The 13,767-nt window shown below is 40.0% G+C and overlaps 1 protein-coding gene across 12 annotated transcripts in view; it reads right to left on the bottom strand.

Annotated features, from left to right (window-relative positions):
• The window catches only part of EYA4 (EYA transcriptional coactivator and phosphatase 4), a 166,153-nt gene that overhangs the window by 26,021 nt on the left and 126,365 nt on the right, over positions 1-13,767 (bottom strand). For all 12 annotated transcript variants that reach the window (XM_089530347.1, XM_089530341.1, XM_089530348.1 and 9 more), the window contains 2 exons: positions 3,962-4,098; positions 1,910-1,993 (listed from right to left, as the gene is read on the bottom strand). In XM_089530347.1, coding sequence (XP_089386473.1) covers positions 1,910-1,993; positions 3,962-4,098 — 221 coding nt within the window. The remainder of the gene's footprint in view (positions 1-1,909; positions 1,994-3,961; positions 4,099-13,767) is intronic.

Genomic DNA, 13,767 nt, shown 5'->3' on the forward strand with positions numbered 1-13,767 from the left:
TGTGAGTGAGTGGCTGCAGTACTGGCATTTAACCACTGAGCCACCAGGGCTCCAGGCATCAGAGGTCCATCAGTGCAACTCTATGGTCAGGTTTCAGCAGAAATGCAGCATTCACCATTATCTGCAGTTTTTCTCCAAGGATACAGGAGTTAGACTCTAGTCAGTCTCCCTTTAACTTAGGGGCAGACAGCTGAGACATTTGTGGGACCTAATTTGGAATCACAGAGTTGGAATATATCACAAGGGCCATCCAGTCCAGCTGCCTGCCATGCAAAAATACACAATTAATGTACTCCCGACAGATGGCCATCCAGATGGGTACTCAGTCAGGGAGGTCATGGGCCTGAGCCTGCAGAACCTGAGCAGACAGGATAAGGGATCTTGGAGATGTCTCATTCGCAGAGTTGCCATGAGTTGAGGTTGACTCAAAGGCAGCTAACAAAAGGAAACTCCACCATCCTCTGAGGAAGTGTGTTCCACTGTCAAACAGGTCTTACTGACAGAAATATCTTTATAATGTTAAGTAGAATCTCTTTTCCTGTAATTTGAATCCATTACTCTGTGTCACCTAAAAACCTGCGGTGGGTTGTAGCATGAAAGTTGACTGAAAATCTATCTCAGGAAATGCCAATTAGCTACTTTTAAATGGTATTTGTAGGGTTCTCTATTAGTTTGTGGGAGACTCTTAAAAAGCAAATTGTTGTTCCTGGAGGTCTCCAGGAGTTGTGATTCAGAATTTTTTGGACATCTGGGACGGGACCATTTGGGAGGGTCCTTTTGAAGATTACTTGAAGAACCATATCTCCCATATGAACCTGCCAGAACACTAAGATCGTCAGGGAAAGGCTTTCTATTGGCCTCACCACCTTCACAGGTCTACTTGATGAGAACACGAAAGAGAGCCTTCTCAGTGGCTGCTCCCACCTTCTGGAACTCTCTTCCATGGGAGGCTACAGTGGCCCCCTCTCTGCTTGCCTTTTGATGGTAAGCCAAGACATTTTTATTTAAGCATTTAAAATATAAGCATGCCACAATGTTCTTTATATTGAGCATGTATACTGCCTTTTAACATCCGTCATATTTTAATGTAATTTTATATTGTTTTAGGTGATTTTAATTGTTTACAATTGTATTTTAATTTTTTAAAAATCTGTGAGTCACCTTGGATCCCTTTGGGGAGAAAGGCAGCATATAAATGAAACAAACAAACAAACAAATAATTGGTGGGTTGGGGGAGTTGCCAGGCTCAGAGGGATCAGGGCATGCCTGGGGAGCTTCAAAATAATCTTGGGGCCCAGAAGCAGCCTACAGGCCACTTTTCCCCATTCCTGCTGTAACTAATAGAAAAGTGTATGCTTAAAGCTCTAAAGCCTTCTGGATTATTTCCTTCGGGCACCGGCCACTGGAAATGTTTTGAGATATGCTTTTGATTCCTGTGATGCAATTACCTGAGGCCATTAAAACTTAAAGATGCAGTTCTTCATGCCACTTTCATTAGATGGGTTTGATAAGATTATTATTATTATTAGCTTTATTTATAAAGTGCCGTAAATCCTGTCAGAGTCCTGACAAATCTTACCTGTAATAATTTACTAGACATGGCTTTTTTAAAAAAAGAAAAGAGAGAAAGATTGTCACTGTCATTTATTAAGTAATTGAAACTCACTCTTATTTATATTTTTATCTTCAAAGTTGGCAGCAATCAGAGATAGAAAAAATACCATAAGAAGCTATAAAGAGCCACAAGGGAAATGCAAGTGTTTAGAAACAGTTATTTATACCAGAGAAGCCTGTGAATTCTATAGAAAGTGCTCCAAGATTTCAGGAATATGATTTTCATCGTGCAAAACTGAAACAACAATAAAAGAATGTATTAAAAGGAATTTGTACGTATTCTTATCTTACATACCTTCCCGTATTTTTGTGCATAAGAGCCTGTAAGAAGCGAATGGAAGACGATGATAGTTTCATCCAAATCCCAAACAAACACACGCTGAAACAAAAACAATTACCAAAACTGTAAGAAAGCTACAGTGAAAATAAGCCTTCTCAGCAACAGATAATGATGGAGCCACAGAGCATAACCCAGAAAAAGCAATATTGACTCTAAGACCTGGGTTCATGTTCAGCTTCTTGTAAAGTGGTAGGTTTCATGTTTTGCTTTAGTCTAGAGGCGGGAAACACTGATGAATCCAACAACCAATTCTTCTTTGGAATCAATTGAGGAATGTAAAACCTTGCTGCTGTCTACTCACAAAGTGTGGAGTGTTCCTGTTGAGTCAAAGGGGAATCTCAATTCTGGGAAACCTTTGTGGTTGTCATTTTTCCTGTACCCCTTGCTTTAAAGTGGAAAGATGAATCTTCAGAGTTGCTGTATTTAATGGCAGGGCCTAGGAAAATAGCCAGGAGGGCATGTGACTATCATTCTATTTGCCTAATATTAAATACAGTTAAGAAACTTTGGTTTCTATTTGCCCGTGGAGATGCTCACTACTTTTAATAAACCATTTCTTCAGTTTGTTATAACTGGGCATGGAGTGATATGTGGCTCCAGTGTAAGGCACTATCATAACTATTTAGCTTTAAAAGGTTCCAATTCTGCTCACAGTTGCTTTTCTATTTTGTCATCCAATATAAAGATATTTGATGTTACAGAAGAAACTGCTGGAGTTTCATGAGAAATACAGACCAGACTGGCAGAAGACAGACTGCACCTTTCTTGCAATTTAGGGTCTCGACAGATGGTTGGCTCTGTGCCACCCCTGTTTGCCCTGCATTGTTACCGCAGCCACCAAACAGCTTGGCAACGATGCACTGCCAAAAAGAAGCTGCCTAGAGCAGCTTCTTTTTTGCAGCGCCAGAAACTGGAAAGGGCACTGCCATGACGCCACTTCCTGCCAGCACTGTTTGAGCACTGAGTGATGCTTGCACCAACATGGCACCGCCCATGTGGAGGGCAGCAAGCCATGATGGTGGTGTCTTCATGGACTAGGGCTGCTGGGCATCTAAATGCCCAGCCTCATCTAGCCCTAGTTCGCCGGGAGGACACTGAAAAATGCCCTTAAATCAATGTGGACAGACAGGGAAGTATCCTCTCACAAAACATTTCAAAGAAAAAAGGAAATTATTCAATTGATATTTTTATGAAACTGATTTGCGTTAAAAGTTTGGGCATGGCCCTAGACTAGAGCGGGCAACTGCAGCATGTCTGGCAGCCAATTTTCTGTCTCAAGACTCTATGGGAGCAATATGGACTACCCAAAACAAAAACAAAAGCAAACATGGGAAGTGGTTTTGATTTTTTCCCCCCTGGTTTTGAAAAATAAGTCTTTTTTTTATGCTAAATAATGCAGTGGAGCCTTGCAACCTATTTAAAATGTAAACAATAATAGTAATAATTAGAAGTTGCCTTTCTCCCAAAAATGGGACTCAAGGCAGCTCACAATTAAAAAAAATAATACAACTAAAACATACAAAAAGGAGAATATTAAAATAGGATTAAACTATCAAAATGATTTAAAACCACACTTGAAAAGATAAAATACCATTAAAAAGATTTTTAAAAGCTTTAAAACAATTCAGCAATCCAGTCTAAAACAGTACAGCACTCTCAGCTCATTGTTCAAAAATGTTCTCCTGTCAGATCAAAAGCTCTTTTGCATTACCTGGCAATGCAAGGATAGCAGGGAAGGTACCATTGTGGCCTCCCTGTAAAGGGAATTGCAGAGTCTGAGGGCAGCCCTATCTCATATGCGCCCCCAGCCATTGTTGTGAAGGTTGTCAGACTAGGAGAAGGGGCTCTCCTTAGGATCTTAGGGACTGTGCAGGCTCACATGGCAAGTTACAGCCTGTTAGATAAACTACACCTATACAATATAGAACTTTATAGACCATAACCAGCACTCTGAATTGACCATGTGTATTAAGACTGAGGGTAACTTTGTATTTTTAAATAACCTACCTCTAAATCACTGTCAGGTGGGGGCGATGGGTTATTTTTACGCCCTCTACCCCTTGATTTTGATCCAGAGCTTCGACATGTTCTTTCATCAAGATCTTTGATTGGTGTTGAGGGGCTTTGCACAGTGTCAAACTCTCCTGTAAACAAAAAAGTTCAGAAAAATTGTTGTTGTTATATTTTAGGATAATGCAAAGCACTCCTTATATAATTTTCTATGCTACTGTTCAACTATTGTTGTTGTTCAAAAAACATCTAGGGGTAACCGTGTTGGCCATATAGCAATCCAATAACATCCAAACAATGATACCTTTATTGGACCAACCAAAATGCACAATTACATGTTGCAAGCTTTCAAAGTCACACTGGCTTCTTCATCGGGCAAACAGGAGGAAAAAAAATGAAAATGTTAGTCATAGGCCCGTATTTTCTGTTTCTGGTCTTAGTTCAGATGATAGGGAGGGCTATCTGCAGGCTGGCACCTCCTCCTTTGGCCGTGTGGTCACTGGTACATTTTCAAAGTCAAGGAAATGTAATGTCTATTTGCAATTCAAAGAAGATGTTTCCTTGGAATCCAGTATATCTTCTTCCTTTATGAAGCCACAGGTTCCTATGTGGGGATTCCAGCCCTGGTGTCCATTATTGTTTTGTTGTCTCTAGTTATTTTAATAGGATAAATTGTTTATTTACTATTTTGTATTTCGTGGTTTTAGACTGTACGCCTTTGACAGGTTTTATGTTGTTTTGATAACTCTGTAAAGCATCATGGAAATATTCACTAACAACAGCAGCAGCAGCAGCAGCAGCAGCAGCAGCAGCAGCAGCAGCAGCAACTAAATGTGTACACTGTGTATACATGAAGAAACATACAAGTTGAAGGAGAAGTGCTCAGTGGTTTGTTTGGTTTTTTTTGTCTCAGTCTACTCAGCACCATCTAATGCTGAATTTTGCCCTGCAAGGTAAAATGGTAAAAGGGGAGGGGGGGCTGTATGCATGGCCCAAAAGGCCTGTTCCCCCCTGCTCCTGACCTAGTGTTGTCCTATTTAGACAATGCAGATCAACAGCCCCTGGCTGGGAATGGGTACGACAGACACCATTTTGGTGGATCTGGCCCAAACCTGGCACAACCGACTCTTAGGTTGTTTTTAAATAATGGGCTGCTTGTGGCTGGGTTTCTCTGAAACCCTATGAACAGCTGGTTATTTAAAATTTGCCTAAGAGCTGGTTGGACTGGATCCACTGGAATGGTGTGGAGTTTACCCATTCCTGGCCCAGCTGTTGGTGTGAATAAGACAACACGAAACCATGGGAAAAATGAGCCTTTTGGTGTGTGAATATAGCCCCAGAGTTTACCAAAAACCCTACCATGACAGCCTGTAGTTTAGATAGTTGTCACTGTTGCCATTCTCCTTGCAGCCCCCGGTCATGGCCTGTGATGCTGGCAGGGGGTGCTTGGCTACATGGGTAAAGCTAGGTGCCCCATTTACATGCTTATACAGCAAGGGCTTGCAAGGAGAATGGCACAGTGGTGATGTGCAAATGAGTGGGGATGATGGCTGCTCTATGGCACGGCAGTGGACTGGTGTCTGAACATCTGCCCATCATCACACTGGACCAGATAAATTCTGCAGGGTGGGAAATGGGTCAGATCCACCAGGCAGAATATAATGGACTTGGCCTGTCCTATCCTGCTCATGTGTTCGCATTCCAGGCTCCATTTTTTCACAGTCCTCTGGTCCATAACTTATCAGATAAGTGAGGGGCTTCCTGTATATCACTAAGAAAAAACACCTGTCACATCTCTTAAGCATACAAGAACACCAATATGTGCAAGAGGTTCTACAATTGTGAAACTGAGCTCATTTAAATTGGAGAAAAGAGGAACAGCAACATCTATACATATTCTTTTACATATGGATCTGTTCCCACTATATAAAAGAACTGGTCAGGCCATTTATGCCAGATCACCACTGCTGCAGTTAATGACTGGAGCCATTGTAATGTCACTTCACTTGTTTCTGGCATTATTCTCAAAACCAATAGTAAGTTCTACAAACAAGCTCTTTAGAATCCTGGGTAAAATCAAGTTCAGTCACTAGCTTATTGTTTTAGAAATTTTGCCACATGTTAAAATTGCTTCATGTCATCTATGTGACTTTTAGATAAATTGAAACAACTATTACCATCCCTACAAAGCCCCCACTTTAAGATGGCTTTTGAGGTGAATATAGTGGGGAAACTAACTGTAGAAAAATGTTTTTCAGCCCTTTTTAGAACTATATAAAAATAATCCAAATTTTGACTTGGAGAATATAATTTCTTAAATGCTTATACAGTACTCAATATAATGGGTTTTTTCAGTTAGTTAAAATACATACTGAATTATTTCATCTTGAGTAATGTTTAAATCTACTTGATTTTAATTGTTTATTCTACAAAGCAAACAAATAAAAGCTGTTTCCAGATTCCATTCTATATTAATAATTACCACAATAGCCCTCATTTTTGGACCAAATATGTACACAATAATATACATTAACCATTAGCCAATACTAATTCCAATCACTGAACCATGTACATTCTGGATATTTAGATCCAAGTTTATTTCATTAAACTAACAGCCAGCTGTCTCCTATTTGAAAGCAAGATATGATTCTATTTTTGCACAACAGAAGCCAATGGTTCTTTGAGCAAGAATGGATTTAACTGCTTGATTTGCATTTTACAAGTAACAACAGCTCACATTGATTTTTCCCTTACACTTAAATTGATTTTATTTATTTTTTTAATTTTAAAATGACATTTTGCACATAATGGAATACTGGCGGTTTGTTTGTTTTTCCATCAATGAAGATTACAGCAGGGGTTGGCTAAGGAATAATGATATCCACTGCTACCAGAAGATAGTTATAACACATCAACATATAGCCTTCATTGTGCTTTATATTAGATAAGTTTCAGGGGCTACTTCTAAATTGTGATGTGTGTGTGTGTGTGTGTGCGCGCACGTGCACGCTCACGCACACATGTGTTTTTTTTTAAAAACACCTGTATATAGTTTTAAAATAATATACAGTACTGTTTTTATATGATGATTTTAATTGTACCATGGATCCCACCTGAGGGTTACCTCTTCTTTAATGCTAACACAATCTAAAGATACCTCTAGAGCACTGCCAAAGCTGTTTACTGAAGCTGGTATTGCTCTCCACAAAGTCCACCTATTTGTTCTCTCACTCTGAGGGAGTCTCTCACAGCACTAGCCACATTCCTCTTGCAACCATTATAGGTTCTTTTGAAGACAGTAGTAGAGGGTCTTCCTCGTGGTTGTGGTGGAGCAATTTCCCATCCTTTCTGCTCTGCCACCAAAGGTTGAGTTTTTATCTCAATTCATAGAAGGGTCAGTCTTAGTTTTAGTCATTTGTTTGTTGTTGCTGTGTGTCTTCAAGACATTTCTGACTTATGAGGACCCCCAAAGTGACCCTATCTGAGGCTGACAACATGTGACTAGCCAAGGTCACTCAGTGGGTTTCCATGGCCAAACAGGGATTCAAACGCAAGTATCCAGAGTCATAGACCAACACTCAAACCACTATGTCATGCCGGGTCAGTTTTAGTCATACAATATATTGGAGCTTATTGCACAGGCCCCTGGAATGGGATCGGGGCGAAAGCCGATGCCATCGGAAGTTCCCATTCTGTTCCTGATCTGTCCCACAAGAGCGATTTTCAGGAACGCTTCTGAACAGTTCCTGAAAATCGCCTCCTGTGGGACACATGGGGAACAGAATGGGAATTTCCGGCGGCATTGGCGGCATTCTGGAGTGCAATAAAATGGGTGATAGTCCCCATTCTGTTCCCATCCCTTTCGTTCCATGCCGGGAGCGTACCAAGGGGCTGTGCGATAAGCTCCAGTAAATCAGTTACACTGATACATTTCATAAAATCAATGGATTTAGTCATATAGGAGATTAATATATCAGTTACACTTGTACATTTGATTAAATCAATTTTAAAATCAACAGATTTGCAGATCTTACAGGCCAGCACAGGTAATAGTGTTGAGAGCTCTGAGTGGGTGGGAGAAACTGCAGGGGAAAATCATCATTCCACCCACTTTTACCATTAGGAACCCTTTGGGGTTTTCTATGAATAGAAGAACCCTTTCTATTTACCAACAGACATCTTAAAAGCAGTTTACTTCAGCTTCTCTTATCCCTATTGCATCATAACTGTTGTTTCTTTTTACTAGGGGACTGTAACAATTCAGTCACTCTATGTTACATTATATTTTTATTTATTCTGAATGTCAAACCAAGCATTAATCTGGTGTATATAAGGTACAGCTGCTTTGGCTACTGATGTTTCATAAAGCAATTTTATTTTATTTTTATATAAAATTTATTTGTGAGCCGCCTTGGGTCCCTTACTGGGAGAAAGGAGGCATAGAAACATACATACATACATACATACATAAATGCTATATAGTTATATTAATACAGACAAATAAGAAAGAAAGAAAGAAAGAAAGAAAGAAAGAAAGAAAGAAAGAGTGTAGACAACTTATAAGATTAATGGTGAACCTCTATACCTCTATATGATTTAAAAGTGCAATTCTATATAAATTCTATATTGGTTTGAACTCAAAGAGGTCTATTCCCAAGCAACTGGGTACATAATAGTTTTTTCCCCTCCACTCTTGACATAGTGATAGTAAATCTTGATTTTCCCACTTCCTGACAGATATTAATTTTTTGTTGTTGTTAACTGTCCTTGAGTCAGCCCCACCCATGGCAACTCTGTGGATGAGAAATCTCCAAGCCCTGCTATATCCCACTATTCTGTTTCAGTCTTGTAGATTCAGGCTCATGGTCTCCCTAATTGAGTCTGTCCATTGGGCATGCAATCTCGCTCTCTTCCTACTGCCCTCCACTTTCCTAGCATTATTGTCTTTTCTAATAAGTCATGCCTTATCATGATGTAGTCAAAGTACGACAACCTCAGTTTCGTCATTCTGGCTGCAAGGGAAATTTCTGGCTTTATCTGCTCAAGAACCCACTTGTTTGTCTTTTTGGCTGCCCATGTTATTCATAGCACTCTTCTCACCATGTCTCAAAAGAGTAGGTTTTCCTCTTGTCAGCTTTCTTCACTGTCCAGCTCTTGTAACCGTACATGGTGACGGGGAGTATAATGGTTTGGATGATTCTAACTTTAGTGTTTAGCTGTACATTTTTACACTTTAGGATCTTGCCTAGTTCTTTCATAGCTGCCCTTCCCATTCCTAGTCTTTTTCTGTTTTCGTGACTGCAGTCCTCATTCTGAACAATGTTTGAGCCAATGATCTTTAACAATTTTGATTACTTCATTGTATAAGTTGAATCTGTGTAGTTCCTCTATGGTCATTATTTTTGTTTTATTTATGTTCAGTGTTAATCCTGTCTTTGCATTTTCTTCTTTTACCCTCTTTAGTAATTGTACCAAATCTGAGATGTTTTCTGCTAGAAGTATGCTGTCATCCGTGTATCTTAGATGATTGATGTTCCTGCCTTCTATCTTCATTTCCCCTTCTTCTGAGTCTAAACCCACTCTTCGTATATTCTCATTGTACAAGTTGAACAAATAAGGTGACAGAATGCAGCCTTACCTGACTCCTTTGCTAATTTATTAAAAATAGTGAATCAGTTTTTCACCCTGTTGGGATATTCAAGAGCATTCTACCTCCCTGAAATGACAGGAAACTGCGCAGCTCTCCAGTAAACCTATTTGACCTACAAAAGCTGTGCAGATTTCCTAAACCACACAGCTTCTCCTTAGAACTGTGCAGCCTTCACTGCAAACTTCACGGCTAGTGGCATGGGAAGGAAAGAGAAAAGACTGCCTGGCAACAGAAAGAAGATTCCTCTGTCAGGACAAGAAGTTTCTCAATTTTGTTCTTTTTCTGTCTAATAAACACTGAACAACTGTGAACGCTGTACACATGCTGAGAGGTTTCATCACTGTGCAGTCCAGCCTCACTCATTCCTTGCTTCCCTGGCTGTTTTCCATGTGGGGTTTAACACATAATACCTCTTCTGTTCTATGGCCGACAATGTGATCCATGGCCACTGTTTCTCCTTGCACAAGGTGTTTAGCCTTTCTCAGTTTTTTTAAAATAATATTTAGTTTACACAACATCTCATCTCAAATTACCTGAGCTACCAAATCAGTGGTACTGGCCTGGCTTCTGGGTTTGGTTATAATATGATACTTTTGTTGTTAGCTGTCCTTGAGCCAACCTCAACTGATGGTGAACCTGTGGATGAGACATCTCCAGTCCTCTCTAACCCATCATCCACTACTCTGCTTAGTTCTTCAAGATTCAGGCCCATGACTTCCTAATTGAGTTTAGCCATCTGGTGTGCTGTCTTCTTCTCTTTCTACTGCAAAGTCACAGGAATCTTTGGCATGCTTTCTGCATAAAACTCTCAACGAATCAGATACTCCATATTTGACATCAGTCTTGAAACTGGTGAATTTCAATTCCAAGATCAGATTTACCACATGTGTTGTTGTGTGCCTTAAAGATGTTTCTAACTTATGGCGACCCTAAGTCAAACCTATCATGGGATTTTTTTGGCATGATTTGTTCAAAGGAAGTTCGCCATTGCCTTCCCCTGAAGCTGGGAGAATGCGACTTGCCTGAGGTCACCCAGTGAGTTTCATGGCCGAGCTGGGAAATAAGTCGGTAATGGGCTGGATGAGGGAAAACAGACTCAGTTTGAATCCAGAGAAAATGGAAGTGCTCGTGATAGGTTCCCTGGGCCCGAGGATGGATATTTGTCCACCTGTCCTGAACGGGATCACGCTTCCCGTGAAGGACTCAGTACGCAGTCTGGGGGTGCTCCTGGACTCGTCGCTCCACCTTACACCTCAGGTGGATGCGACGGTCAGGAGCACCTGTTATCAGCTTCGGCTGATACGCCAGCTGCGACCCTTCCTGGGTCGGGGGGACCTTGAAACAGTGGTACATGCTCTGGTAACCTCTCGATTGGATTTCTGTAATGCGCTCTACATAGGGCAACCCTTGTACCATACTCGGAAGCTTCAACTGGTTCAGAATATGGCAGCAAGACTGGTCACTGGATCTTCCAGGGCCAGTCACATAACACCTATCCTCAAAGACCTTCATTGGCTGCCCATTCACTTCCGGGCGCAATACAAGGTGTTGGTTATTACCTATAAAGCCCTAAATGGCTTGGGCCCAGGGTACTTGAAGGACCGCCTCTCTCCATACAATCTGCCCCGCACACTCAGATCGGCTGGGAAGCAATTGCTAAGAGTTCCTGAAGTGAGATACTCTGCCACCATACAGAGGGCCTTCTCCACCACGGCCCCTAAGCTCTGGAACTCACTTCCCAGCGAGCTCCGCTCGGCCGCTTCTCTGGACCAATTTAAAAAGGGGCTCAAAACACACTTTTTCCAGCAGGCATACCCCTAATACCCCCGAGATATCCCCTTTTCTCCCCTCATTGATGCACAATTGTGCTAGTTTGGACAGTTATTTTCATTGTAGGATGTTTTAACTGATGACTGATGTTTTAATGCATTTTATTGTATTTCATGGACTGTATCGTTGTATGGTCTAAGTGTTGTAACCCGCCTTGATCTTTGGAAAGGCGGGCTAGAAATAAAGTTTTATTATTGTTGTTATTGTTATTGTTATTATTGTTATACATTTATATGCTAAATAATTTGTTCTTTAAAATAAATTGGTGGCTTAATGTAAAATAATTCAGAATTATAAAGGTCTATGGTGTAACAAACAGTTCTTGCATCTGAAATATAAGTTTGTTCACTTATATCTTGTACGCAAAGTGCTTATCCAAAAGTACACAGTGTTGCATCCACTCTGAAAATACACTGCATGCTTCTACCCTTCTGTATCACTTTAAAAATACACTCATCTAAAAGGAGTGCAATGTTTTGAATGTGCAGCCATGAAATTTTACTGCAGTTCTTCATCATGTAGTGCAGAACACTGTGAACTCTTTTCTAGCAGCTTATTTATTCTTAGTATCTTATAGCACAATATCAAAATCTACCACAAAAATATCTTACAATGCATTTTGTTACTATTTAGCACTAATGTTTATTATAGAGTATTTATTATCATGTTGCAATGTACAGTCATATATGTTGCACAAGTATATGTAATCTACAAAGGGTAAAATGGGTTGGACTCTGCAAAAATACCACATCCACATGTGTATGCATATGTAGCATTGCTTATGAGTTATTCAGTATTGAATCTATCATATTTTTTGTTAGAAAACTAACATACTACCTTAGTTAGAACTTTCAGTTGAATTACAAATGTGAAGCTAATGTGAGTCTGCTATCTCCTAAATGCTCACAAAAAGTATTTTGGGAACACAGGAAAAAAAGAGGTTATGGAAGAACAGTTCATATCACTGGAAAGGACACTTGGTGGCCTGAAATAAATGCTGCACAGTTTAACTGAGATTGACACCCCACATTAGTTTCAATTCCTCTCACTTCAGTTCCCTAATACCATCTGCCTTATCATCTCATTTTGTCTATCATTAGTTTGTTCATTTCTTCCAACCAATTCTTCTTTATTGCCACTTCCCCCACCCATTTTAATTTTTCTTCTTCAGTCCCATCTCTCTTGTACATTATTGTTTATTTTCAAATCCCATTCCCAGTTCCTCCTGCTTCCTTCCCAGTACATTCAGCCAAGTGACTGTGCAACAGTTTTTGGAACACTACCAAATGAATGTTAGCTACAATCCTTCCCCACCCCATCCCCTTTTTTAAAGCAATGGTACTGAGTGTCTGCTACATGTTGCAACTATGTGTATTTATTTATGTGTTAATTTAGGCTGCCTAAATACCCTAAAGGAACCTGGTCCTATCTTATTTTGGAAGCTAAAGAGGGTCAGGGTGGTTAGTACTTGGATGGGATACCACCAGTGAAAACCACCTCTGAGAATTCCTTGTCTAAGAAAACCCTACAAAATTCATGGTGTCTCAATAAGTCTGCAGGCGACTTGAAAGCACATACACACGCACATGTGTTAAAGGGGGGGGGGAGTTTTCCTTCTTTTTCTTTGTTCCATCTTCCCCCCCACCCTTACATATTTTAGGGTTCCATTAAATCTGCTGATACCTCTTTTGTGCAGTTTTCATTACATAAAAACTCAGGAGGATCAGAAACACAGTAAAGTTAATGCAGAATTGCCAATGTATTTTCTCCCCAAGTAAAGTTAGATGAGTGATACAGCCAAAGAAAGGCAGCTGTCGATTTCCACATACAAGAGATACAGAAATGTTTGCATAAATGGTTTAGATGTCGTAAGATACTGGAGAATTTTCTGAGACAAACAAAACCTGTACAAAATAGAAAGACTCAACTGGAACTGAAATTATAATAAGAAGCAGCACTGCTGGCACTTAACATCAAGATTTTCACCAAACAGCTTTTAATCTTGCTTGTTGAAGGGATTTGATGAGCACTTGTTTTGAGGTGACTTTTGCTTTAAAGAAGACATGGTCTTCACATCATCAAAGTAGCAAACGTATGGAAAAACCAGAAGTCCTTTACAGAAACCATAATGTCATTGTGGCATCCAGTGTATTGATAAATGATGATAATGCATGACATGGTATTTCAGATAGCTTCCAAATCAAGATAAACACCTGGACTGCTTAGTGCTAAAAGGCAAATGTTAGTAGGGGCAATATAAGAGACCCATAAAATACTGAACAATGGATATAAAATATACAGAAATAGCAACATTGCATGTATT

This window comes from Sceloporus occidentalis, unplaced genomic scaffold (genome assembly GCF_023333645.1).
Source record: "Sceloporus occidentalis isolate IW3139 unplaced genomic scaffold, rSceOcc1.0.p SCAF_6, whole genome shotgun sequence".
NCBI lineage: Eukaryota > Metazoa > Chordata > Lepidosauria > Squamata > Phrynosomatidae > Sceloporus > Sceloporus occidentalis.